Source organism: Arachis ipaensis, chromosome B2 (genome assembly GCF_059453495.1).
Source record: "Arachis ipaensis isolate K30076 ecotype BB chromosome B2, ASM5945349v1, whole genome shotgun sequence".
Lineage (NCBI taxonomy): Eukaryota > Viridiplantae > Streptophyta > Magnoliopsida > Fabales > Fabaceae > Arachis > Arachis ipaensis.
This window is the reverse complement of record NC_142437.1, coordinates 6921197-6946322: the sequence shown is the minus strand read 5'-3', so window position 1 is coordinate 6946322 and position 25126 is coordinate 6921197. Positions and strand designations below refer to the sequence as shown.

General features: G+C 31.1%; 2 protein-coding genes across 6 annotated transcripts; one reads left to right on the top strand and one right to left on the bottom strand.

Annotated features, from left to right (window-relative positions):
• Positions 1-18545: 18545 nt before the first annotated feature.
• On the top strand, positions 18546-20363 carry LOC107624655 (psbP domain-containing protein 1, chloroplastic). Of its 2 annotated transcripts, none has more exons than XM_016327114.3 (3): positions 18546-18783; positions 19479-19907; positions 20001-20363. In XM_016327114.3, exons 1-3 carry the CDS (start codon positions 18601-18603, stop codon positions 20220-20222), a joined length of 834 nt encoding a protein of 277 aa, XP_016182600.1. In that variant the 5' UTR covers positions 18546-18600; the 3' UTR covers positions 20223-20363. The 2 variants fall into 2 exon arrangements, with proteins under 2 accessions (XP_016182600.1, XP_016182606.1); XM_016327120.3 differs by having other exon boundaries at positions 18568-18783; positions 19485-19907.
• Positions 20364-20477: 114 nt separating this feature from the next.
• On the bottom strand, positions 20478-24345 carry LOC107624641 (AP-3 complex subunit mu). 4 transcript variants are annotated; one of them, XM_016327106.3, is made up of 9 exons: positions 24166-24345; positions 23198-23347; positions 23014-23113; positions 22823-22933; positions 22643-22732; positions 22229-22476; positions 21391-21600; positions 21042-21249; positions 20478-20916 (listed from the first exon to the last, which is right to left on the bottom strand). In XM_016327106.3, exons 2-9 carry the CDS (start codon positions 23230-23232, stop codon positions 20671-20673), a joined length of 1248 nt encoding a protein of 415 aa, XP_016182592.1. In that variant the 5' UTR covers positions 23233-23347; positions 24166-24345; the 3' UTR covers positions 20478-20670. The 4 variants fall into 4 exon arrangements, with proteins under 4 accessions (XP_016182592.1, XP_088361146.1, XP_016182586.1 ...); XM_088505020.1 differs by having other exon boundaries at positions 22823-22923; positions 23028-23113; XM_016327100.3 differs by having other exon boundaries at positions 23198-23364; positions 24166-24340.
• Positions 24346-25126: the final 781 nt, after the last annotated feature.

Sequence of the window (25126 nt, the reverse complement as noted above, 5' to 3'; positions counted from 1 at the left end):
GTTTTTTTTTTTTTTTTTTTTTTTTTTTGGTCGGTGGATTGGACAACCCCCAATCCTAGGTACACATTACACACCCACACACTCCTCATATACTTACCAATTTTTTTCTTCTCGGTTGCAGCTGGTAGGACTCGAACCCGAGACCTTTGAGATGAGGAAAGGGCGGAATGCCGTGTGAGCTATGGCTCATTGGCAAAGATGTCGTTTATATGTACACTAGTAGTATGACCCGACACCTGTACCGGGCTTCATTTGCCCTTCGGCCCAATATAAAGGTTACACACCAAAATCAAGATCATATCCCACTAAAATAAATCAATTTGAGTTGGTTGAGTGGTCAATTCACTCATCTATTTAAATAAGTGTCAGAAATTTGAATATCGCTTTATAGCTATAGAATACTATAAACACTAGGGTTTCTGCTTTTATTTTTTGATTCTGTTTTTACTTTTATTTCCTGCTTCAGATTTTGATGCCTAAGACGACGATAATAATGACAGCAATGAGGATCATGGAGGAAACTATGAATATAATGAGGTGTTTGTGTTTTGATTCTGTTTTTGCGTTTGTTTCTGTTTTTGTTTTCTAGAATAAGAAGATGTATTATTGGTTTTCTAATTTTCATGTTTTTGCTTCTGTTTTTTCTTTATTATTCTGCGTTTGGTTCATTGCTTCTAATGAAAAAGAAGAGAATAGTATTTCGGTTTGAATGACGATTTTAAAATTATATTGAACCTTAGGAACGATTTTGTAAGAAAAAATAGTTAAAGACAAAAAAAATTTTCATCCCCTACTTTAGAGACCAAAATCATATTTAACCCTTTGTTAAACTAATATTTTTATTTTTTAATTTTTATACAAAATAGAAATTTTCATTTGTGATAAATAATTAGATAAATGACATTTAAATATGATGATAAGAAAAGAAATATATTTATAGTTAAATTAAAATTGAGTGGATCTAATTCAATTTTAAAATTTTAAATTAATAAAAAATATAAATAATTATATATATATCTAACACACACTAAATAGCTAAGAAGGTGTTAATTAGCTATACTCCTATGTATACAAAGGTATCTAGCTAGTGACAACTCATGTAATTATAAATATACACATGTAAACTTTTGAAGTACTTGAAAGTTATCTATCAAACATCATATATATGTGCCTAGCTATCTAACTTGACCGCTCCTTTAGTTTATGGTTTTGCTAAAGAAGATAACATTCAGAGATATAATGATCAAAAACTATTATGTCAGATAATGGTGGTCCAACAAAATGTGTATAATAATGTCATACACAGAATGTGACCCTAGAAATAAATTATTGCACTGTGGCATTTTATTTTTATTTTATTTTTTCAATTTTTATTTTCGGCCCAAAACGTGTGCCTTTGATTCAAGTTCATAACTAAATCGGTCATATGCGCAATTTGAAACATAACTATCTCAAAGGAAACATAAATATTTAATAATTAGCTTGAACCCAAAAATATAAAAGTAAAAACAAAAGCGTTTACACTAGCTGGCGGTTCATATATTTTGGAGTGAATACCCATCCGGTCCTGACAATTATCTCGAAAGGACAACGAGGTCCCCAAGAAAAAAAAACACCCAATCCGGTTCCTGATAATTTTTTTTTGGGACTGATTAGCCCCTGTACCAAAAAAAATAACATTAATTTTTTTTGGCACAGGGGCCTCGTTGTCCTTTCGAGGTAATTGTCAGGGGCCAGATTGGATTTTTTTTTTTGTCAGGGGCCGGATTGGGGTTTTTTTTTGTCAGGGGCCTCGTTGTCTTTCGAGGTAATTGTCAGGGGCTGATTTGAGTTTTTCTCTATATTTTTGGAGATATATGTAGATATTGATAGGGAGTTGAACCCATTTTGGCTCCTCAAATTTTCGACCGACCTCAATTTTGACCTCCCAAATTTATAGTTACCTAATTAACACTCTTAAACATTGAATTGTGCCTCACGCTTACCTCTGTAGCTATCTTCGTTAACGGAAATTTGATGTGGCACGTTAAGTTAACAGAGTGTGTATCCACATGACACCCAATTTGCTAGAATGGATGTGTAATGAGTGAATGACGTGGCAAAAGTCGAATGATCTCAATTTGCGATCCTCTTTTCCCAATATGTTCGAGATTTTACTGGAGAAATTGAATTCATTCAACTTTTGCCACATCATTCACTCATCACACATCCATTCTAGCAAGTTGGGTGCCACGTGGATACACATTATGTCAACTTAACGTGCCATATCAGATCTCTGTTAATGAAGATATCTACAGGGACAAACGTGGATCACAATCTAATATTTAGGAGGTGTTAATTGAGTAACTATAAATTTAGGGGTCGAAATTGAGGCCAATCGAAAATTTCAGGGACCAAAATAGATTTCAACTCTATTGATAGGCTAATCAAATAAAAAATTCAATTAAAATATATTATACGTGAATTGTTCAAAATTCAGACTAATAAATATTATTTTCTTCTAAATTTATTAATTTAGTAGAGGTAGCGATGATTTCATAATTTTTCGACTTAAATCTCAAAATAGTTTCTTATAATCGAGCCTTAATTAAACTCGTCTTTCAACTTAAAATTGCCATAAAATTATTCCTGAACTTAACAACAGTCATTCCTTGTAACATCCTACCATACAGAGCCTTACGCTTAAATCGTAAAACAGAGATGGCGAGATATTACAATCTCTAAAGAAAAGACTTATATAAATATAGTTGAAAAGAATTTTATAACTAGAAGCTTTGAAAAAAGAAGTTAAGCAAAAACGAAAAATAAAAAATTGTGTCACAATCGTACCAATAAATGTAAATATGAGAAACCAAAATCATACCTTGGCCGATTTCTCCCTAAGCTCGGAACACCTTAAAAACCTCTCTTTTCACAAGTTCTAAGCTTCCAAACATTAAGTATTTGTTTGGGCACCATTATTTTGATAAAAAAAGATCTTTTTTTAATGAAAAAAGATCTTTTTCTATTTTTTAGTATGTTTGGCAAATTTCTAGTAGTAAAAGCAAAAGTACTAGAAAAATAAAAAAAACATCTTTTTTGAGAAGCTGTAATTTACATCTTTTTATAAAAAATCTTTTTTCCTTAAAAAAAAGATGTTTTTCATGTAATAAATAAACAAAAAAGTACTTTTATATTGTTATACCCAAACATAATTGATAAATAAAAAGATCTTTTTATATGAGATACCCAAACATAAAATTACTTTTACTTTTCCATAAGATCTTTTAAAAAAAGATAACTCGAAAAAAATATCTTTTCTTAGAAGCTCACCCGAACAAGCTCTAATTCTCCAAGCCTAATTACCCGAATTTTGTTCCAAACCACCCAATTGAACTCCAAATCAACCAGAACACAATCTATTTCACACAATATAACTATAATCTTTATAGGGTTTACTAATTCAATGATTCACAAGAGTTCAATAGTTTTTTATCTTACCCACAGATTAGTTGGACAAAATTCAGTGATTATCCGCTGCTAGAGTTTACCCAAATCATCCAATTCTTCAATACCCAAACTCAAAAATCACAAAATTGAGGAGAGGAAGAAATGAGCGAGAAATGCAAATTTCTTACCACTTTATTTGGATAGAATTGAAGAGAATCCCGAGAAGAATACGTCGTTGCTGACAGCTCATCTGTAACACCCTACCACACAGAACTTTATACCTAGGATATAAAATAGAGGTGGCGAGGCACTACGACCTCTAAAAAAATACATTTATATAATATAGAAAAATGATTTATAGCTAGGAGCCTTTGAAGAAAGGGTAAAACAAAAATCGTAAAAATAAAAAGCGCAACGCTCAAGAAACGTGATTACTTGCGTGTGAAGACTCTAAGGTTCGAAAGTATAAATAAACAGAAAGAGGAAATAGAGGGCCAACAGTACAAAATAACAAGCTCCTAACTCAGCCTGCGAAGCTAAGGCTGGCTAGAGAATATATATATATATATATATATATATATCCCAAAATCCCAAAATACAAAGGTAAACCCTAATTCTTCATAAACCTCTAAGAGGTGCAAAATATAGTAGCTGTTCGGAGAGTTAAGTATATATATAAACATAAACTATACATTAAAAGAAAATCCAGAAACAGCTTTGCTTCAGAAGTCTAGACGCCTACCGAGGAGCCTCTCGACCTGCATCTGAAAAATAATAACACTGTATGGGGTGAGAACCGAAGGTTCTCAGCATGGTAAAGGTGCCACGCATGTAAGATATAAGGTCTTGGGAATGCCAGAGGCAATCCTAGAACGCCGACACTCATATTATAAAGTTTAAATTATTAAACAGAAACCATAAAAGGGGTAGGTGTCTTGGGAATTCTAAACTCAACCTAATCTTAACCTTAACTCTAAACCTGTCCACCTTTCCTCTGTTTCTCCATCTTTGGTGAGTTTGCAAAGACAGACAAACAGACAATTGCAAGAACATGTTGAAGACAAGTAGTGCAAGTAGCAAATATAGCAATTAACATAATATATTCAGTTAGGCAATCCCAAGTAATGCATAGCAAACAAACAAACAAAATGCACATGACGTATGCATGTCCTATAGCTGATGAGGCTCATCTGTCGGTTAACAAGCCAATCCGACAAGTCCGAAACCCTTGGACTGTCCCCCATCGCGCATCCCCATGAGTCTATGCATAGCTTTTATATATAACTTTACTCAATGGGGGTTACCATTCCCGAAAATTTATATGTGCTCGGTCATCCTTACGACGTAGGGTCAACAGAGTATCGAATCTCAACTTGGAACACGTGGTGGTGAGCCACGGTACTTTACCCAGGAAAAATCGTATCTTAGATAATCATTTCACATTCATTTATTAATATCTCATAATCATTCATTTTAGCTGTAAAATCACTTTATACCTCATATGTTTGCATATTTATACATAGTTTATCATAATCCAGAGCAAGTGGGGCGAAACCACAACCCTTGCGTCTACCCGGGGAGCCTCTATACTAACCAACCTGGAGCAAGTAGGGCGAGACCACAACCCTTGCGTCTTCCCAGGAGGTATGTTCTCATATGCCCAAGAGGAACAAATGAGGGGATCCTAACCTCCTACCATCTCGCTGGGGGCGATTTTTACAATACCAGGAGGAACAAAGAAGGGGATCCTCACCTTCCACCATCTCCTGGGGTTGCACTTTCAAGAAAGAGTACTCAGATGCAACATTTATTCCTTTCATTAGCCAGTTTCATAATTGATATAGTACATATTTATACATATATATAAGCACCCTACCTTCTCATACCTAAATCATCACTTTTAGCTTTTACTTCATTCCCAAGTTACTACCTATTCCTAGCTTCATCTTATTACTAGGCTTACTATTATATTTTATAACTAAAAGAATGAAAATAGAGGTTTAGAAGTTTGAAATTCCGTTTAAAAACACAAAATCTATTTTTTTTGCAGAAAACATAGGCCACGCGCACGCGTCGGCCGCGGGTACGTGTGGACGTGCAAGTTTGGCCCATGACGCATACGCATTGGCTCATTCGCGTACGCATGCATGGGAGGCAGTAGCCACCACATGCGAATGAGGGTTCCACGTACGCAAAAGTCTCATGTCACGCGTACGTGTGGACGTACGTTTTACAAAAAATTTTACTAAGTCTGAATCCTGCAGATTTACCATTTTAAACTCCAAACTTCTGACGCGCATAACTTTTTCGTCTTAAAATATTTTTCATCCGTTCTTCGAATGGCATAAACTTCACAGAACTAATTTTTATTTAAAATAAGTTTGAAATAGTTTGGGAGTCCGAAAACTGAGTTATGCCTCGCCGAAGTTTGGCCAAAAATCAAAATTTCACAAAACTTCAAAACCTCATTTTCATTAAAAGTTACTCCCAATTCAATACCAAACCTGCAAATCATTAACAAGCATCTCTTCCTCAACACCACAACAATCTTCATAATATACCATACCCCAAAACCAACATAACATAACCTTACTATTACCACAATGATCCTTCCAAGCCTACCATATCTCAACTCAACAAATTCATGCATCAATATCTCATATACATCAATAAATTCAATATGTTCTTATTCAATATACATGTTTACACATATCACCATCATTTCACCACTTATCATTCATTCTACACACACCAAAACCAGCACATGATTCTTATCAAGGTTACTAGGCATTAAACATACACATACGTTCCAACCTATCCTATGGTCACCTAGCCTAAGTTTTCACAGAACATTACATATTAAATACACGAAACCTAAACTATACCTTCGCCGATTTCCACGTATAACCCGAGACAACCTACTAATGCACCAAGCACAGCCCCAAGAGGTCCGGAATCACCAAGGCAACATCACCCAACCTCCACCAAGTCTCAAGTGTCCACAAATCAAGCTCAAATTCCTATACACATCAACCTAATTCACATATATGACACATTCATACTCAAAATTTAATACCTAATATACCCAACATACAAATTTAAAGAATTAACTGGAGTTCTAGAATTCTCACCTTACCAACAGGACATTGGGACAAAGCTTGGCAAGTCCACTAAGTTAATTTGATCCTAAACACTGAAATTATACAAAATCTCAACACCAAAGCCCAATAATTCGAAATTGGAAATCGAAAAATTGAGGAAGAAAACGTGACTTTCTTACCTAATTAGTGACTGAACTTTGTAGAGCTCGACGTTGAGGTTGCGTGGCCACAAACAGTGCGGCGATCGGAGCTCCGGATCAAAAGTTATTTGAATTTGAAGTTGAAGTGAGGGTTAGGTTTCCATGTAGCATTCTTCCTTTCCCCAAACCTGTTTTCAGTGTGTTTAGCGTTGTACTGGGGAAGAAGGGCGGTTCCTTTCTTTAATTAGTGATTGGGTTGGGCCCACGGTCTCAGTTTGGACTCGGTTCGACCCGTTCGGTCCAATCTTGGGCCAAATTTTTTGAAATTAGTGTCAAAATTCTTATTTTAATTCGCTCTATCCTAATTTACTATAAAATTCATATTTCTAATTTATTTTAATAAAAATTAATTTATTGGCTAATTAATCGTTAATTTTACGGGGTTTACATCGTCAATCGAAGTTTCGAATTGAAAGTTATGAGTAATTGAAAATTTTAGGGTAATTTCGCTCACGTTTGCCTTTCCGCTACAACCCCTTCAACGTGCTTCTAATGAGGCAATGGGGAAGAAAGGGCTGAGTTATGTTTACATAAGCGGGTTTTAGACCGGGTTTGGATTCGGTCTAACTGGTTTGGTTTGTTGGCTTAATTTTAAGCTAAAATTTTTAAAATTAGTGCCAAAACTCATATTTCTAATATTTCTACTCATCTAAATTATAAAATTTGATTTTTTATAATTTCTTTGAATAATAATTAATTTATTGGCTAATTATTTATTAATTTTGATGGGGTTTACATCCTACCCACTTAATTAAGAACTTTTACAAACGAGACTTTCTTTCCGCGTAATCGCTTAATACTAGTATTGTCAATTCGAACCGAAGTCACTTGAAGCGTCAGATCCTCTTTCAATTAAACTGATTCAGGTTCTAAAATGTGGCTAGCATTAAAAGTGTATTTTCGAAGCTGCAACACATGAAACACATCGTGCAAGTTTGAAAGATGTGGTGGTAGAGCTATCCGATACGCCACTGGCTCGATTCTCTTAAGGATCTGAAATGGACCGATATAACGAGGATTCAATTTCTTTACTTTGGTAGTGGTGATAGTGATGGTGGTGGGAACAACACCGAAAAGAATAAAAATGTCCAGATTGATGAAGGGCGAGACTGAGCTAGAAAATACAAGTTCAGCGTGACTTCTGTTCAATCATATCATTAATCCGTCGTCGAAAAATATTTCAGAGATGACCGTTGTTAAGTTTAGGGACAATTTTAAAGCAATTTTAAATTGAGAAACGAGTTTGAGGTTCGATTATAAATTCTGAAACTATTTTAAAATTTAACTCTAATTTTTTTTCGATATTTTCTTATGTTTTAGCAATATGTTATTAAGAGGTGTGTGATCTCCGAAATTTCTAGGGTTCATGTGGTTAGTGATAACATCTTGTGGAGCAAACGAGCAAGGATACATTCTTAGGTATCACAAATGAAACAAGAACCTTTGCCCAATAATAATAACACTTACTCTCGTTAACTATAATTTCTATCATAAAGCTTTCTAAAACATTTATATACGAGAGAACAACTAAAGTAGAACAAATAAACTTAGGAGTTTTTCTTATAACAACAATGCTAGTTAACTAACATTATAGTCAATATTTTTAGTCAATAATTATTGGATTGTTATCCAATAAAAAAATATTTTGAAATTATCCATTTATTTCTTTTTATTTTTTTTTTCTTTTCAATACCACAATTTCAATACTTACCATTAGTCGACCACCGTCGTCAATCGCCGGTCATTTTCTGTCACTTTAAATTCTAAATTCCAAATGCTAAATCCTGTATCCTAAATTCTAAATCATACATCCTAAATCATACATCCTAAATTCTAAATCCTAAATTCTAAAATCTTAAATTCTGAATTTGTATCCTAAACTAATTTTACCTTGTTTAACTTTCAAATGTTTTTTACTTGAGTTTTGAATATTTTTATTGTTTTTAGTTTTAGATATTTCTTTGGGTAAAGTATTAAATTGGTCTCCTATATTTGGCCGTAATCATGTTTTGATCTTTAAGATTTAAAGTGTCCTATTTGAATCCAAAAAAGTTTTATTTAGTTATACTATAGTCCCACCATGAGGTCAAAGTTAAATAATTAATGAAATATCCTACATGGCAGCAATACAAGAACAAGGTCGATAATCTGGAGAATAAGTATAAGCTCCAAAGTCACAAAATCAACTGTGGATGAATTAATACATTTAATTTATTTATCATTTTTCTTATCATTTAAATAAAATATTTTCTATAAAACTAAGAAAAATGATAAATAAATGTATAGATGCAATCACAGTTGATTTTGTGCCTCTAGAGCTTGTACTTATTCTCCAGATTATCGACCTTGTTATTGTACTGCTGTCATGTAGGATATTTTGTTAATTATTTAACTTTGACCTCACGGTGGGACTACATTGAAGTTAAATGAAACTTTTTTGAATTCAAATAGGACACTTTAAATCTTAAAGATCAAAATAGGATTACGCCCAAATGTAGGAGACCAATTTAGTACTTTAGCCTATTTCTTTTTAATATTTAATTTTAAGTGAGAATATACCATCATTATTAGAAAAATCACTTTTAACTTCTATTTATTTTACGTTTAGCGACAATAAAAATAGCTGTTAATAACTAATAATTAGACATTAATCATTTTATATTTTATTATTATAAAATTTTAACAATAAGTCTGTAAAAACTTTTTTAATAATTGCAAAAAATATATAATTGATATTATAATATATAATAATAACAATAAATATTATAAAAATATAAGTTAAATAAAATATATAATAGCGATTAAATTATCACTAAAAATTTGTCATTAAAAATAATCTTTATTATAGTGAATGTTAGTTGAAAGACGTTGGCTGTCAAAATTTTCTCTTTCTATAATAATGCATGAGATCTAAATTGTGGACTATATGTGATATGGTTGATGAATCTTTCATCATGTAAATTTAAATATAAAAATGGACAAAAAAGAAATTTCGCAAAGTTATTTTCCTCATCTTTTCAATGATCATGCTAATAAGTTCGACAGAACCACAAAGTGTATATCAAGGGCATCTTATTTCGTTAAAGGTGTAAGGTGAGATTAGAACGTAGGGTGTGGATGGGTCGGGTGAAATTGGGTTTGATGTGATTTAGATTCGATCTGAAATATATATCGGGCTTATTTATTAGACCCGAATTCGGTCTTAGACCCGATGAAATCTATACACTTTCGAGCCACGATTATACCGGGTAAAAACCGAACCGTTAACATTATTTTACCTTAATACCTTCTTATAAGTTAGCATGTGAAAATATCCAAATTTCCAAGACTTCAACCATTATTTGACATGGTAAAATTCACTTAGAAAAATATAATAAGAACCAACTATTTTCTGAAATTAAAGCATAACCATAATCAATAATAATATTGTCTAATAACACCAAATATTTAAATCAATACAAACACAATATTATACATCAGTCTAAAATCTTATGCATTTTAAACATAAAATATTAACTTATAGTCTTATAATAACTAATAACACAAAATATTAAGGTTTACAATACTTAAATTCCATATAAGAATAGCCATCATCCATCACTAATAACACAAAATATTAATTGTGTATGATGACTGGCCACCAGGCCGAGTTCAGGTGACCCGAGCTATAGCCCGGACCCGACCCGAAATAATGTCCGAGTCTATTTTTGAGATCCTTACCCGACCCTACTAAACTCAGTAAAATCACACCAAATTAGTCCCTAAAATATTTGAGACCAGACCAAATCTTCAAGTCGGACCGGACCATGCACACTCCTATTAGAACGGATTATCGGTTAAAGACTATAGTGCCGCTTTTTGCATAATGTCATGTATATTGAATTGATTCAGGGTATTGAATATTTATTTCCTTGTTTGAATTTGAATTGAACTAATTAAATTAATTTTAAAATTAACAAATAATTAAATACACTTAAAATTAAATTGATGACATTTTTTATTAATTAGTTCAGATAATAATTTTGAAGATGTGAAAATCAAATCAATTCGTAGACTCAAATTTTTTATTAATTAAACTAAAAAAATATAAATTAATATATATAATTTTTATTGGTTATTAACCTAATTCTAAACTCATTGTAGTTTTTTCCGTTTTTATCTACATCCATCGTATTTCTTTTTTAAAAAAGAATCCTAGCAAAACTTTCTCATCGTTATTCACTCTAATAAATCGGCGGCAGCTTTCTCATGACAGCTTCTTCTCCGTCAGCGTCTTTGTCAGCGTTATCTCTATCAACAGTATCGTTGTCTCTGTTAGTATTGTATTTTCTGACAACATCATCATCTCTGTCAGCGTCGTCTTCATCGCCGGCTCTTCTTCTGCTTCAAAAATCTTCTTCTACTTCAAAAATCTTCTTCTACTTCAATGCTTCAGCAATCTTTCTCATTTTCAATTTGTTTTCTTTCATTTTTTGTGAATCTGATTGTTAAATTTTGTTAGTCTATTAGTTTAGGGTTAATGTTCTCTTTTATTATTAGTAAATTCTTATGTGTCTGTTTGTGAATTTGTTGGTTAATTTTTGTAAATCTATTGGTTTAGAATTGATATTCTATAAATCTGAAGAAAAAAAATCTGAATATGAATATGATTTGTTTTGATATTGTTAAAATTGATCATATCTGTTTTTAAATTTTGCTGCTGAAATTTTTTTTCTTTTCTTCCAATTTTTAAAATTTAAGATTTAATCGGATACCCGACCACCTGAACCAATCCAATCTGAGATTAATCGGTTTAGATTGATTTGGACTTGTTTTCAAAAAATATTTTATCCGATTCAAACTGATTCGATGACAATTTAATTAGTTTGGTTCTAATTTATCCTCAAACTCAATCTAACCCGACCCCTGAACACTTCTACCACTTATTAACCTTCACAAAACTTTCCAATAGGGTTATTTTGACTAAAGCCTAAAGTGATTTATGAGATTTGTTCTTTGATATTAAAATGATTTTTGAAATTTTAATTATATAAAAAATGTCTCTCAAATTAGTTAATGTGATTTACAGTTAGTTTTTGGGCCATTTTTACTAATAGTTTGTTAATGTATTTTGATAACATGAATCATTAATAATAATACGTGAAATTCTAATGTAGTACTATGTATCACAATATTATTTACCTATCTATTAGTTTGATAGCACATGTCGTAACATAGTTCGTTCATATAGTATCTAACATATTGTCACTACAAGTGTACCACATTAATGTATAACTAACTTTGTATTAAATAACTCATTTTAATTCCAGTAATATGAACTAAATTAGTCCGTGTCATTCATATGGCACGGATGCACGTATAAATAGTAATGTGACACATAATATTACTATTTATATTAGCATATCTCGTGTCACTTGTCACTGATTAATCCGTTATTACATCATTATATGTGGTCAACTTATGATGTGACATTTATTACTAAATGTCCACGTTGTCAAACCATATCAGCAAGCCATTAATAATAAAGCGGGCAAAAAACTAATATGAATCACATTGGCCAATCTCAAAAACTTTTTTAGTGTAACGAAAATATATGAGATAATTTTTATTCATAAAACTAATTTTAGAGATCACTTTAATACTTTACTTGAGTTATTTTCAATATCAAAAATATCCTCAAATTTTCAAAAATTCTAAATTCTAAATTTTAAAAGTAAAAATTTTTAAACTCTGTTATAAAATGGTTAATTTTTCCAATCATTTAAGATCTTAATTATGCCATTTATGTCGCAAATAAATAAGTTGGTGTATATGTCATAAAATTACTTTTTTTTAAAAAATTAATAAATTAATAAAAAAATATATAAAGAGTTATATTTAATAAATTAATAATCTCCATTTATCAAACTAGGAATACCACAATAATATTTGAGACAATAAATTATAGAAAGCAAAATTTTATTATTCTCAAAATGATAAAATATCACTTTTAAATTGAGAGATATTACACTCAGCAGTACGAAATAATTTAAAACAAAATTTCATTTATTAATTTTGGAAGATATTATCCTTTCCAAATTATTGTGAAATGATTTTGAGACTTGGAAGCTTTGGACAAAGACATTAATTTTGACTCTTTCAAAAGTGAGGCAAGATATCAAATATGATCAGATATATACACCGGCCAAGATACGAGTAGGAAAAAGAAAAAGAAGAAAAGAAGGAAGAAAAGAGAAGAAAAAAAAGAAAAGAAAAGAAAGAAAAAAAAAAAAAGAAAAAAGAAGAAGAAGGGAAATAAAATTAAAAAGCTTTGCCGTGTGGAATAAATGGATAAAAATCACGTGGTACTCAAAAGAGTTTCAGATTTTTCAGATAATCCTTTTACATCTTCACTGGAATTATTCGCTTTATTTCTAATAACGAACTATCTACATCAAATATATATATAAAATAATTTCATTTGAAAATAATCTCACACGTATCTTTCACCAGATATAATCTAACATACTTTAGTTTTTAACTACTTTGAATATTGTCAAAAAATTGGAAAAAATAAAACTTTTGAAACTCATCCGCTAACTTAACTCCCCCCCCCTCTTTTTTTTTTTTTTCAATCTCACTACATTATCAATAGTATTTTTGCCAATTTCTACCAATTTTTATCTATAACTGTATTTAATAAAAGTGTCTTTGTAGATGTGTCTAATAAAAATATCTTTTTAATAACTGTATTTAATAGAAGTGTCTTTATAAATATATTTTTTAAATATATCTCTTTATATATGTGTTTAAAATATAATAATTAATTATTATTAGTAATAAATTAGCAGATATATATTGGTACCCTATACTTTTCCTTTTTTTATATATATCAATGTTATGTATTTAACATGAAAACATTGTTATATATATGTAGTTGCTAAGTGACATTGCACTAATCTCATAAACAAACACAGATCACATCCACATCAAATGAATATTATATATATAATCAGTGCTGAGATATATAATTTTGCAGATTCAGTTGTTCTATATGAGACTGAACTAGCTAAATGTTGGTAGATGAAAGAGAAGATGAGGAAACTTTAGAGGATTATTGATACACAGCACCACAAAAATATTTATCTAAATTTCATTATCACCAAAATGATTGTCTATTTTTTTAAAAAATATAAATTTAAATAGTAGAGTGTATTTAATATTTGAAAAATATCAATGAAAAGCTTTTAAGTATATCAGTATAAAATTTTAACCTGGATCTTAATTATATATATTATATATATTTTTTAATTAAGATTAACAGTTAAAAATTATTGAAATACCAGTAATATATTTTAAAATTTTCTAATATTAATAATCATCAAAAAATTATTTTTGTTATTATTGTTATAAGAAGAAAGAATATAAAAAAAAGCTAGTATTGTTGCATAAGTGTGCAGATAAATTAAACCAAGTTGTAGATGTACTATCCATTAGGCATTAGTCAAAATATTATGATATCACTTCTCTCAATTTTTTAAATAAAGTAATAAAAAAAATATATGAATATTATAATTTTAACAACATATTCATGCAAGTATTTTTTTTTCTTTTTGGGTATGCATAAAATTTTCATAGTTTTTCTTTCTTATGTTATTAAGTTTATGTTAAATTTCTTTCTTTTGAGGTCAATCAGATCAAATTCTAAATTTTTAGATCATAAAAACTTTGATATTATATCATAATGTCATTTTTATCAAAAGTTTAAGTCAATAAAATAAAAATAGTATATGAATGATTATATAATTTTTAACATAAAATAGTAAGAGCTTGTTTGGAAACTATTTAATATAAGAAAAAAATTCTATTTTCTTTAAGAAAAGAATTCATTTCTATTTGATATTTAATTCTATGTTTTGGAATGACTATAATATATTAATAGAATAGAATTCAAATTTAAACAATATGTAAGTGAATTTAGAAATCAGATTTCTTTTGGTCTGATTTACAAACGAAAGACAAATAAAAATTAGAATTCTCAAAAAAATTTAAATTATTCATTTTTAGTTGTCCTAAATAAAAAATAATTTTTGAGTGAATTCTAATTTTTATCATTTCAAACAAACTCTAAGTATATATATTGATTTATTTTTCAGCTAGACATGTTGGCTTTAAACTTTGAAAATTAAGAAAATTCTTAGTTTAATAAGAGAAGATTCCTGTATGTCCTTTTATAGAATCTCATTTCGATCAAATTGAATTAATTAAGTTTTTTAAAAATAAATTTGTGTGGATGAGATGAAAAAGAAGAGATAGAGTTAGGTGAGAAAAAGTATGAGAATGAGAGTAGTATTGAGTGTGGAACTGAGTACCACCACCTGATATTATCCTAATAATCTCACTTTATTCCATTTTGTGTCATCAATCAATCCTCATTGCATCATTCACATTGAAACGGATCCTTTCAAATTTTTTTAGTTAAGTGAGGTTATAAAGTATAATTGTTTATTATACGCTTTTTTTAAGTAGAAATACAATGTTAGTATTTTTGCGAAATTCTATTTTTGAGACAGGAATATTTCATATTGTAGTATTTGTATATTATTTATAATGGAAATCATTTATGTAATAATTGAAAAAGAAAAATTTGATGCTAGAGAGATTGTGGCGATTTAAACTCTGAAAAGCATTTAAAAATGAAAATTTTGATTTTAGAAAAATTATGACTATTTAAAACTATCACAAAAAATAATAAAATATTATCAAAGAAATTAATAATTTAGTGACGATTTTAAAAAACTGTTGCTAAACATAATAGAAAAATATGTATTATAAATTAGTGACAGTTTTATATATTTAAAATTGTCACATAATTTAGCGACAGTGTTACTAACGGTTGTCCAAAACCGTCATTAAATTCACTGGCAACGCTCAAATTAGTGATACTTTTTGAGTCATCGTAAAAAAATTTAGCAACGATTTTAAATAGTAAAAATAACCGTCACAAAAGTATTGTTTTGATACAATGATGAATATAGATATCAAACTATGTTAAATTTAGATGGATGCACCTAATTCAAATAAAATCATCTTTCATTATTTGATATATACATGTAATTTCAACAAAAAGAAAAATTGTATTCAAAATTAATTTTTTTTCATCCTTTTGAGCATTAGAATGATTTCTTTTTTATTTAAGCTTGTGTCCTTGTATAAGAAATGAAACTTGCTTATCAATTTAATTATCCTTATAATTCAAATAATATAGTAAAAAAACTATTTATCTCTAATAGTAAAAATTGACCGATTGAGATACTTTTTTTAGATAGTTCAAAAGAAGCTCGACCTAAAATCGGAGAGAAACACAGCTTTAGTAGTATTACATTACTCCTTTTGATATTGTCATCAAGAATAGTCCAACACTACTTAATATAGTTCAACATCAAATTAGCCTAGAAATTATATAACAAGAAAGGGGGAAAAAAATTCATACAAAACACCATGTTTATACTCTTAGCACAAGCACGTTCTTCTGTTGGTTGCATTCCATTCTTTTTAATTCCAGTGTACCCAATGCTGCCTCGTTTCCTTTGTTAAGCTTTCTCAAACCTTCATTTCTTTGAATGTGTTGCTATCCATAAATTTCATTCCCACATTTTGGATCACTTGTGTTAGCCACATGAGTTTTATTTCTCAATATTCTGAAGTCCCAACTTGTACCTATTTTCATTCATCCAATCTACAATATTTTTAGAAAAAAACCCAAATCAACCCCTGACAATTACATCGAAAGACGAGACCCCTGACAAAAAAAAATCCCAATCCGGCCCCTGACAAAAAAAAAAAACCCAACCCGGCCCCTGACAATTACTTCGAAAGGACAACGAAGTCCCTGTGCCAAAAAAAATCAATGTTATTTTTTTTGGCACAGGAGCTAATCAGTCCCAAAAAAGAATTATCAGAGATCGGATTAGGTATTTTTTTTTCTTGGAGGTCTCGTTGTCCTTTCGAGATAATTGTCAGGGGCCGGATGGAGTATTCACTCATATTTTTATTGTCAAGTATGATCACCAAAATAACTATATTTTGGTTGCTCACACAATTTTTTATAGAATATAATTCTATACTAGTTATAAAGATGAGTTGAACCTAATTAAATTATAAAACAATGTATTTTTTTAACTACTAAATTATTATAGTTATTTTATATTTATCGTATTACATAAAATTTGAAAAAACAATCTAATAGACACGTGTCTATTAAAACCCTAGTATTTAGAAAGTATGTCCATCTTTCTTAGTAGCTTTTTGGGCATTCTTTGACAATGGGATGATAGAGTTCATGTTCACATGTCAAAGAGAATATTATTGGGTGATTGATCTTTACTCATAGCCATCAAAATTCATGTTCATATATTCTTATTAGACGCAATTTTTTTTTTTCTTTCCATGGTAGCTAAAATCCAAGAACCAAGGGACCCTCCATTGTAGCTATTAGCTAGCTGGTTAATTTTTTTTTTTGAGCACCATATATATAGAGTTTAATTTTTATGCACGGACAGTGTAAAACGTTTTACACAATCGTACAATCACAATCGTTCTCTTAGATGGCTATTTATGCGGTTAATATAAAAGGTAATTATTTTTACTTATATGACGTTATGTGATTAAATGTATTTGTAAAATAATTTTATACTGATAATGTATCAAAATTAAATTTTATATACATATTGAACGGCAATGGCATCAGGTCAACAAAAAATACAAGGTCACCCAAAGGAAAAAAAAAGGCAATGGCATCTTGAACTTAGTACTTGTTGATCTTTTAGGTCATTTCTAGTAAAAATGACTTGTTTTCAGGTGAATTGATTCCAATTTTTCCATTCAACTTGTATATATAGATATATATTACATCATCATATATTTCAATAAATTTTGTACACATATACCAACAAATTAAATGTATATTTTGTCCAAATGTTTTGTTCAAATTTCAATTTTATTTCTAACATTTTTTCATTTTATTTTTGTCCTAAATATTTTTTAAACGTAATGTTTAGAATAACATTAATTAAGTAAGCTTAAGAGTCTTTAAAACAAAAATAGGGTGAAGAAAAGATTTTAAAGAAACTAGACAAAATATTTAGGACAAAAAGATTACTTAACTTTGGTCGATATGTATTTTATCTCTTTAAATGTTTTAAAAAGTGAAATTTGACACCCTAACGAGTTATCAAACAGTGGAAAACAGATCTTTGGCGGTTTTCTTTCAAAAATACATTTGTATTAAGGAGTAATTTTGTAACTAAAAACACATAATATAAATTTCATTTTTGAAAAAAAATATGCAACTTATTATTATTATTGCACCATTTGATAACGTTAAGGTGTTGAATTTCACATTTGAAAACATTAATTAAGTTAGAAATTACATATGAGATAAAATTCAATAAGTAAATTATATTCTATTTTACCCTTTTAAAAGAATTGATAATCTCTTAAGATTTCAAGGTAATAAGGTATAAAAAATAGGACGAGTTTCAAGTGTACCGAGAACACCGGTGTTTCAGTTGTTTTAACCGTTGATCTGAATTATAAAATATATATATATATATAATATATATTAATTGAAATCAACGGTTAAAAAAACTGAAACACGGTGTTTCTCGGTACACTTGAAATTTTTCTTAAAAAATATCTACCCTTAATCCATTTAGTATGTTCATATATTTTTTATGGATACTACATTGGGCTAGCTAGCTTTATATGAGGCCCAATCTATTTTTGTCTGGCCCAATTTTTTTCTTTAAAATAATTAATTAATAATATAATTTTTAATTGTTTATTCTTATCAGTTATCAGAATGAGATAACACAAGCTAAGGAGGAAGCATGGCGAAGATTGTGGCAGTGGCAGAAGAAAGAAGCTTCTTCTTCTTCTCCCCATTAGCTTCCACTCTTTCTGAATTTTCTGGAACTAAGCTTCACTACTCTCATATTCACTTCAAGAGAAAACAATGGCAGATGAAAGCAGCTTCTATCACTCAACAATTGCCCTGTGATTACTCTTCCAAGGTGTGTGTTAACTTTATCAAATAGAATTCTCATAAAAGAATTTGATTTAACTCCATATAATGTTTTATAACAAATTTCACTGATTGGTGTGGCCATGTAGTTGTGATAGTTTGATACCATATCTATCAATTTCTTTTTCTGTTTTATGCTCTTCTTTGATTCTGTTTTTATATAATAAATTACCTTTCTCATGTATTATGTTATAATAGTTATGTTTTGCATAACCAACTTGGATTGGTCGAATGGTTAGCTCACTCGTCCATTTAAGCAAGTGTCGGGTTTGAATCCTTGTTCATGCTCCAACTCATTGGCTAGCGGTTGACTCTTAAATGGAGCTTAAAACGCATAAAAAACCCAACACATTATTGCAGTTTGGATAAAAATAAATTTTTAGAACGCGCATTAAATATACTCTAGGATTATGCAAGTATTTCTCTAGAGTTGGCCGAGCACGACGTGTTGCCCCTTGCAAGTTAAGTTTTATAATCCGATAATAATAGAAACGATACGATAAGTTAATTATCTAGAGTTAAATTCAAGTATGATGGTCTATATTCAAGTAAAATATGTAAGGGGATTTATAAGATAGTATATAAAAAAAATGATAATTTAGGCTCTAATTTTCAAAAGGTAATTGTGTTTTAGGCATATATATGTGTCTGCTAATTAGTTATAATGTATAATGAATGAATCAGACTAAGGCTTTTGCAGTTTCAAGGAGGAAAGCCTTGTCCTTGCTCCTATCAACTTACATTGTCTTTGAAGCTGGCTCTGATGCATTGGCTCAGCAGTCGCTTCCGTTGCGCGAATACATAGACGCATTTGATGGCTACTCATTCAGGTATCCCAGCAACTGGATCCAAGTACGAGGTGCTGGTGCTGACATATTCTTCAGAGACCCTTACATTCTCGACGAAAATGTATCTGTGGAGATTTCATCCCCATCATCTTCCAGATTCAAGAGTGTCCAGGACTTGGGTACACCCGAAGATGCCGGAAAGAAGGTCCTCAAGCAGTATCTCACTGAGTTCATGTCTACAAGGCTTGGTGTTCGACGCGAATCCAACATCCTTTCTACAACTTCAAGAGTTGCTGATGATGGCAAGTTGTACTACCAAGTTGAGGTTGGTTTGGTTTGGTTTACAGTTTCAATTACATTTTGAGTATGAGTTTCATTTCCATGCATTGAACTGAATCCGATCCAATCGAATATATAGGTAAACATAAAGTCATATGCAAATAACAATGAGCTTGCTGTTATGCCACAAGAGCGCGTGGTGCGCATGGAGTGGGATCGGAGGTATCTTTCGGCTCTAGGGGTTGAAAACAACCAACTCTATGAGCTGAGATTGCAGGTGCCGGAGAATGTCTTTGCAGAGGAACAAAATGATCTTCGCCAAGTCATGGATTCTTTTCGAGTTAACAAGATTGGTACTTAATCTGGCATAATCATAACCGTTCTTCTTGATTCTAACTAATGAGCTTGTAACTACTGGCATTAACCCAATTAGAAGATTGAGGTGTTAAGATAACATTAACAGTTCAATTCTTCATTATCTTCAATGTATCAGATTTTGACAGTGTTTGTCATTGTTCTCATCTTTGATGCACTTGGTACTCAACAAAAGTTTAGATAAGTAATAGAATCCGTTCATTCATCTGAAAACCATACAATTCACTCACACTAATGCCAATTTAAAGACCAAAAGATAATACATTATATTCAAATTATAAGTGGCAATGCTGCTTCATGAAAACAGGATATTTCAGACAGCAGAACACACTATTAAGTATTCACTTTACAAATAAAACCAGCCATTATGTAGCAGAATTTCATATCTAGAATCGCATCATGTTTCAGAGGACTTCTTAATGGGATACACAAGGTTATGACCTGACTTCAAATTCGCCTGCACGGGTAACAGCTCGAAAACCTTTGTAGAAACGGTAAGGTACAGTCTTCAAATCCAGTTTATCTATTTGCAGGCCAGAGAGAGCAACACCCATCATCTTAAAACCCACTCTAAATGTAGGGAAGACATGAAGGCGCTCCAATCCAGTCTCGAGCACCATCGTTCCAGACATTGAAGGTGCTTTATCTTTTGGAATCCGACCAATGTTCCAAGTGCATGTCTGATAAAATAGAATACAGAGACAGCTTCAAATTGCATGCTGAAGTATAGAGCAAAGTAGGTTGTAGTTCAAACATATATAATTGACCAAAGAATTAAGCAGAAACGCTGCTGATTGTTAGGTACCTTGTCAGCAAGGATGCTTACGGTTCCATGATTTGAGGTAAGATCCGCAGATAGAATACATGAAGGAAGCTGAAACTGAACTGTAACTGAATCAATAGTCTTTCCATGATCGTTTCTTGAGCCAACCATTACGTTAAGACGGCATGTCCCACCATCCGATGTCAACTGTGGCTTTACATATATTGGGGTGCTCTTCAATTTTCTAACCCTGAAACAAGAGTGAAATCCCAAAAATATTAAGAGAAAACTGGGAGTACATGGAACGAAATTCATTTCACAATTACTTTTCTTTATCCAAACTCAGATTTCAAATTCTGATTCAGACTTAACATAAAGCTGGACACCTTACCTGTAACTCATAAGTTTAAATTGTCCATCAGGAGGCACAAATGAAAGAATCTGATGTGATTCCCATGGGCGAAATCTAACACAGGGATGGAACCTCACTTGATCTAGGATCGAAGGATTTGTAAATGAAAGCGTCAGGTCAGGAAGACCAGTGATGTGGGAATTTACTTGAACTTCGCCATAGACCTCGCATTTCATCAGAGCTCCATCCCTAAATCAGCAGAACTATTTAGCAGCAAGTATAAAAGAAGTGCTGCATAAGATTTAAACTAAGGATGAATCTTGAGATGATCTTAGATAAATGTCAGTCACATAATGTTACAGAGGTTCAAAATTACTAGAATCAGTAGTATCCTGTCACTAAGCTTGCAAAAAAGGTGTGGCAGGCTTAGGAGCGAAACTGGAAAAAGAGTAGTATAGTATAAAAAACAGAGAGAAGTTTCCAAGATCATCGTTTGTTGAATCCTTTCCTTGTGAGAAACGCAGTCAATGTTCATCAACAAAATGGAGCCTATTAAAAATATGCCAACATCAGTTGTCCATCACCCTTTGATTGCTACATTTCTTCAAGATGCTTAGCCATTTATATAAAAATGATTTGATCCTACTATAGTTGTACCTGAGATATTTTATTGGATATTTAGGATGTGTATATGTAAGATTTTATGCCTTGGGTGAGCTAAGAACTATTTCGATTCACGTTTGGTTTTAGATTCAAAGTTTGAAATATTTAGCATTTCTTATTTCACAAAAAAGAAACCATAAATGAAATAAACAAATAAACCACCCATAGAATGATCCATTATTAAAAAGTGAGAGATGAGAACGAGTATATAGACCTGTTTATTGTAGCATCCATTTCTTCCACAAGATCTACATAAACTTCATTCTGGGCATACTTTGTGTCTGCCGTTCTCCAGGGAACACAAGAAGATGTTGCACCAGGAAGAGTGTCGCTTACATTGGAACTGGTGCCAGTGACAACACTCAAGACTTTACTAACAATATTCGGTGGAGCTATCATCTCTTGCAGGATGTTAAGTTCTGTAGTTAGTGGGAAGCCATTATCTATCATCTCATCCAGCAGCTACAAAAACAACAACAACAAATATAAAGGGGCCAAATCCTAGCAATATTCTGGCAATGGTTGCAGAGTGAAAGGTGAATGGATGAATAGTGAAGGAGAAAAAAGAAAGCCTAACAACATTTCATTTCACATGGAACTCTACCAATGAAGTATTTCAGAAAAGTACCTCATAAACAATGATAAAGTTGTCCTTTATCAAATCTTCGTTCAAACCCCCAAGGTAATCATTGAGGACATCTGCTACCCTACAAAGGAACTGAAGAATCAGACAGTTAAAAACAAACAGAGCACAGTACCATTCATGAAACTATGAGCTGCAAAGGGAATGTATAAACAAATAAAATACCTCAATGGCCATCAATGGTGGCATCTCAACTTGGGTGCAAGCCAGAAAGGTGATTCCCTCACGGAAAACTTGGAAAAGATAATGTGTGGGAGAAGCAATAACTGGAAGTTGCTATTCAGAAAGAACAGAAGAATGCCCTAAATAAAAACAGTAGAGAACAAAAATTTGAAGACATAATGTGAGAAAAGTACCTTAAAGGAGTCACCTTGAGAAATGGATTGGTCCCAAAACCAGCCACATATGGAGCGATCTACACGGTGGCCAGTGAGTTGTTTCTCTAGCATCACCTCTCTGTGGCGAAACCAGAGATCAAGAACCATTGGTTCAATAATTCTAAAGAAGGTGACAAATTGATAATAGGAAACAGAGTAATACCCAGAATCGGAAAGAAGGAATATGCACTGCAACATGTTTGTAAATCTGAAAGAAGTTTGTGGATATACAAGATCCAGAGTCCAGAAATGCTAGGGATGATAATTCAGTTGAATACAACAAGTTCCACCAATTCCCTTCCTTTCTCTTCCTCTGAAATAGTCACATAACTGTATTTCACAGTAAATAAAATAAGAGGTTTAATATCCACTTATCTACCTCACATTTAATCTTTTAACTCATCACTGTTTCAAATTTATTCTCTTTGCCAGAATAACCAGTTTAACCGGAATTCAACTAGAATAACCAAATTATAATAAAATAATATATAATATATTAAAAACCATAAATAATCACAAAATAACACAAACATACTCTCTGTAGATGTGAAAATACATAAAAATTCAAAATTGAAAATCATCAACTAAAGTCTCATTGTCTCATGTAACAAGTAACAACTCTCAAGTCTCAAATACAACACCCAATCTAAACAGGTACTTCTTCTAAAATATTCCTATCCATATCCGAAAAATTTAATTAAGAACCTAATAAGATGTTGACCTGTATTATGTTAAGCAAAGCAGTTAGTCAAACATATCAAACTATTTAACAGGTCTTAGCTATCATCTTCACAAGTCACCAACTTGATATTCTGTAGCATAACACATTTGCCACAGCAGAAAAGCACTCCCCCAAAACCCTAAATTCAATGCACCAAAAATCAAAAACTCATCTGACAATTGGATCCAGTACCATCCCTGAACTATTATAAGTATAAATCTCTGTACAACGATTGTAACCATATCAATAATATCATACCATAACAAAAGCAGCAACAATAAATCAATAACAGATTAACAATTTTAACAAAAGAAAATATAGATTAACAGCAACAACAAAAAAATGAATAAGAACGTAGGAAAACCTGAAAAATTAAATAAACGGAAACAAAAAATTTAAAAAATACGAACCAGAGGAGGTAGCAGAGTAGCAGTGGGCAGCAGAGCAGTTTAGCGGCGGAGAAAGTGGCGCGACGGGTAAAGGGAGGACGGATGAAGGGGAACTCAGAACGAATAAGAGAAAGAAGGAAGAAGTGATGCAGACTACAGAGAAGAGAATTAAGGGGCCATTTGGGAATTTGGGGCTGTTTTGAGGTTTCTCTCTTTTTTGGGGCTTTTATGTAAATTGTTATTCTTTTAGGGTCTAGTTGTATAATATGTAGGCTTTTAGGGATCGTTGTACAAATATAGTAATTACATGGGCTATTTCGGCAAGAGTTCCCATAATTTTTTTTTATCAAAAATAGAAAACTCGAACTCACAACCTCTTAATTGAGTATGAAAAACTATGTCATTTGAGCTACAACTCATTTTGACAAGAGTTTCCATAGTTGAGTTTCTATAAAAATGAAGCCACATATATTCTAAGACTTTTTAACTAACAACTTTTTACTTTTCATAAAAGTTACCATACAAGTTTAGATATATATATTTTTCAAGATCAACAAAAAAAATGAGAAAATACATTTCCGTGCTTGTATGCTGGATTCATACGAACAAATTTTGTACTTATACCTTTAAATTAATGTATCTTTTAGGTTGCATTTAAAAAAGAGATTGAAATCGATAAACAAATACTAGAGAAAGAGAAGATTGATATTAAATTAAATTTTTATATTATGTTTGGTATAAAATATATTGAATTGAATTATGTCTAAATATTATATTTAATTTAAAATAAATATAAAAATTAAGAAATAAATTTAAAATTTAAAAAGTTAAAACAAAATATTTTTTTAAAAAATTATTATTAAAATTTTAGTAAATTTTAGTTTCAATTGCTTACCACCTCACCACCAGTTTCAGGATTTGAAAGAAAAAAAAAAAAAAACACTACCTAAATTTTTTATTCCTCGATAAAATTGAAATTTTG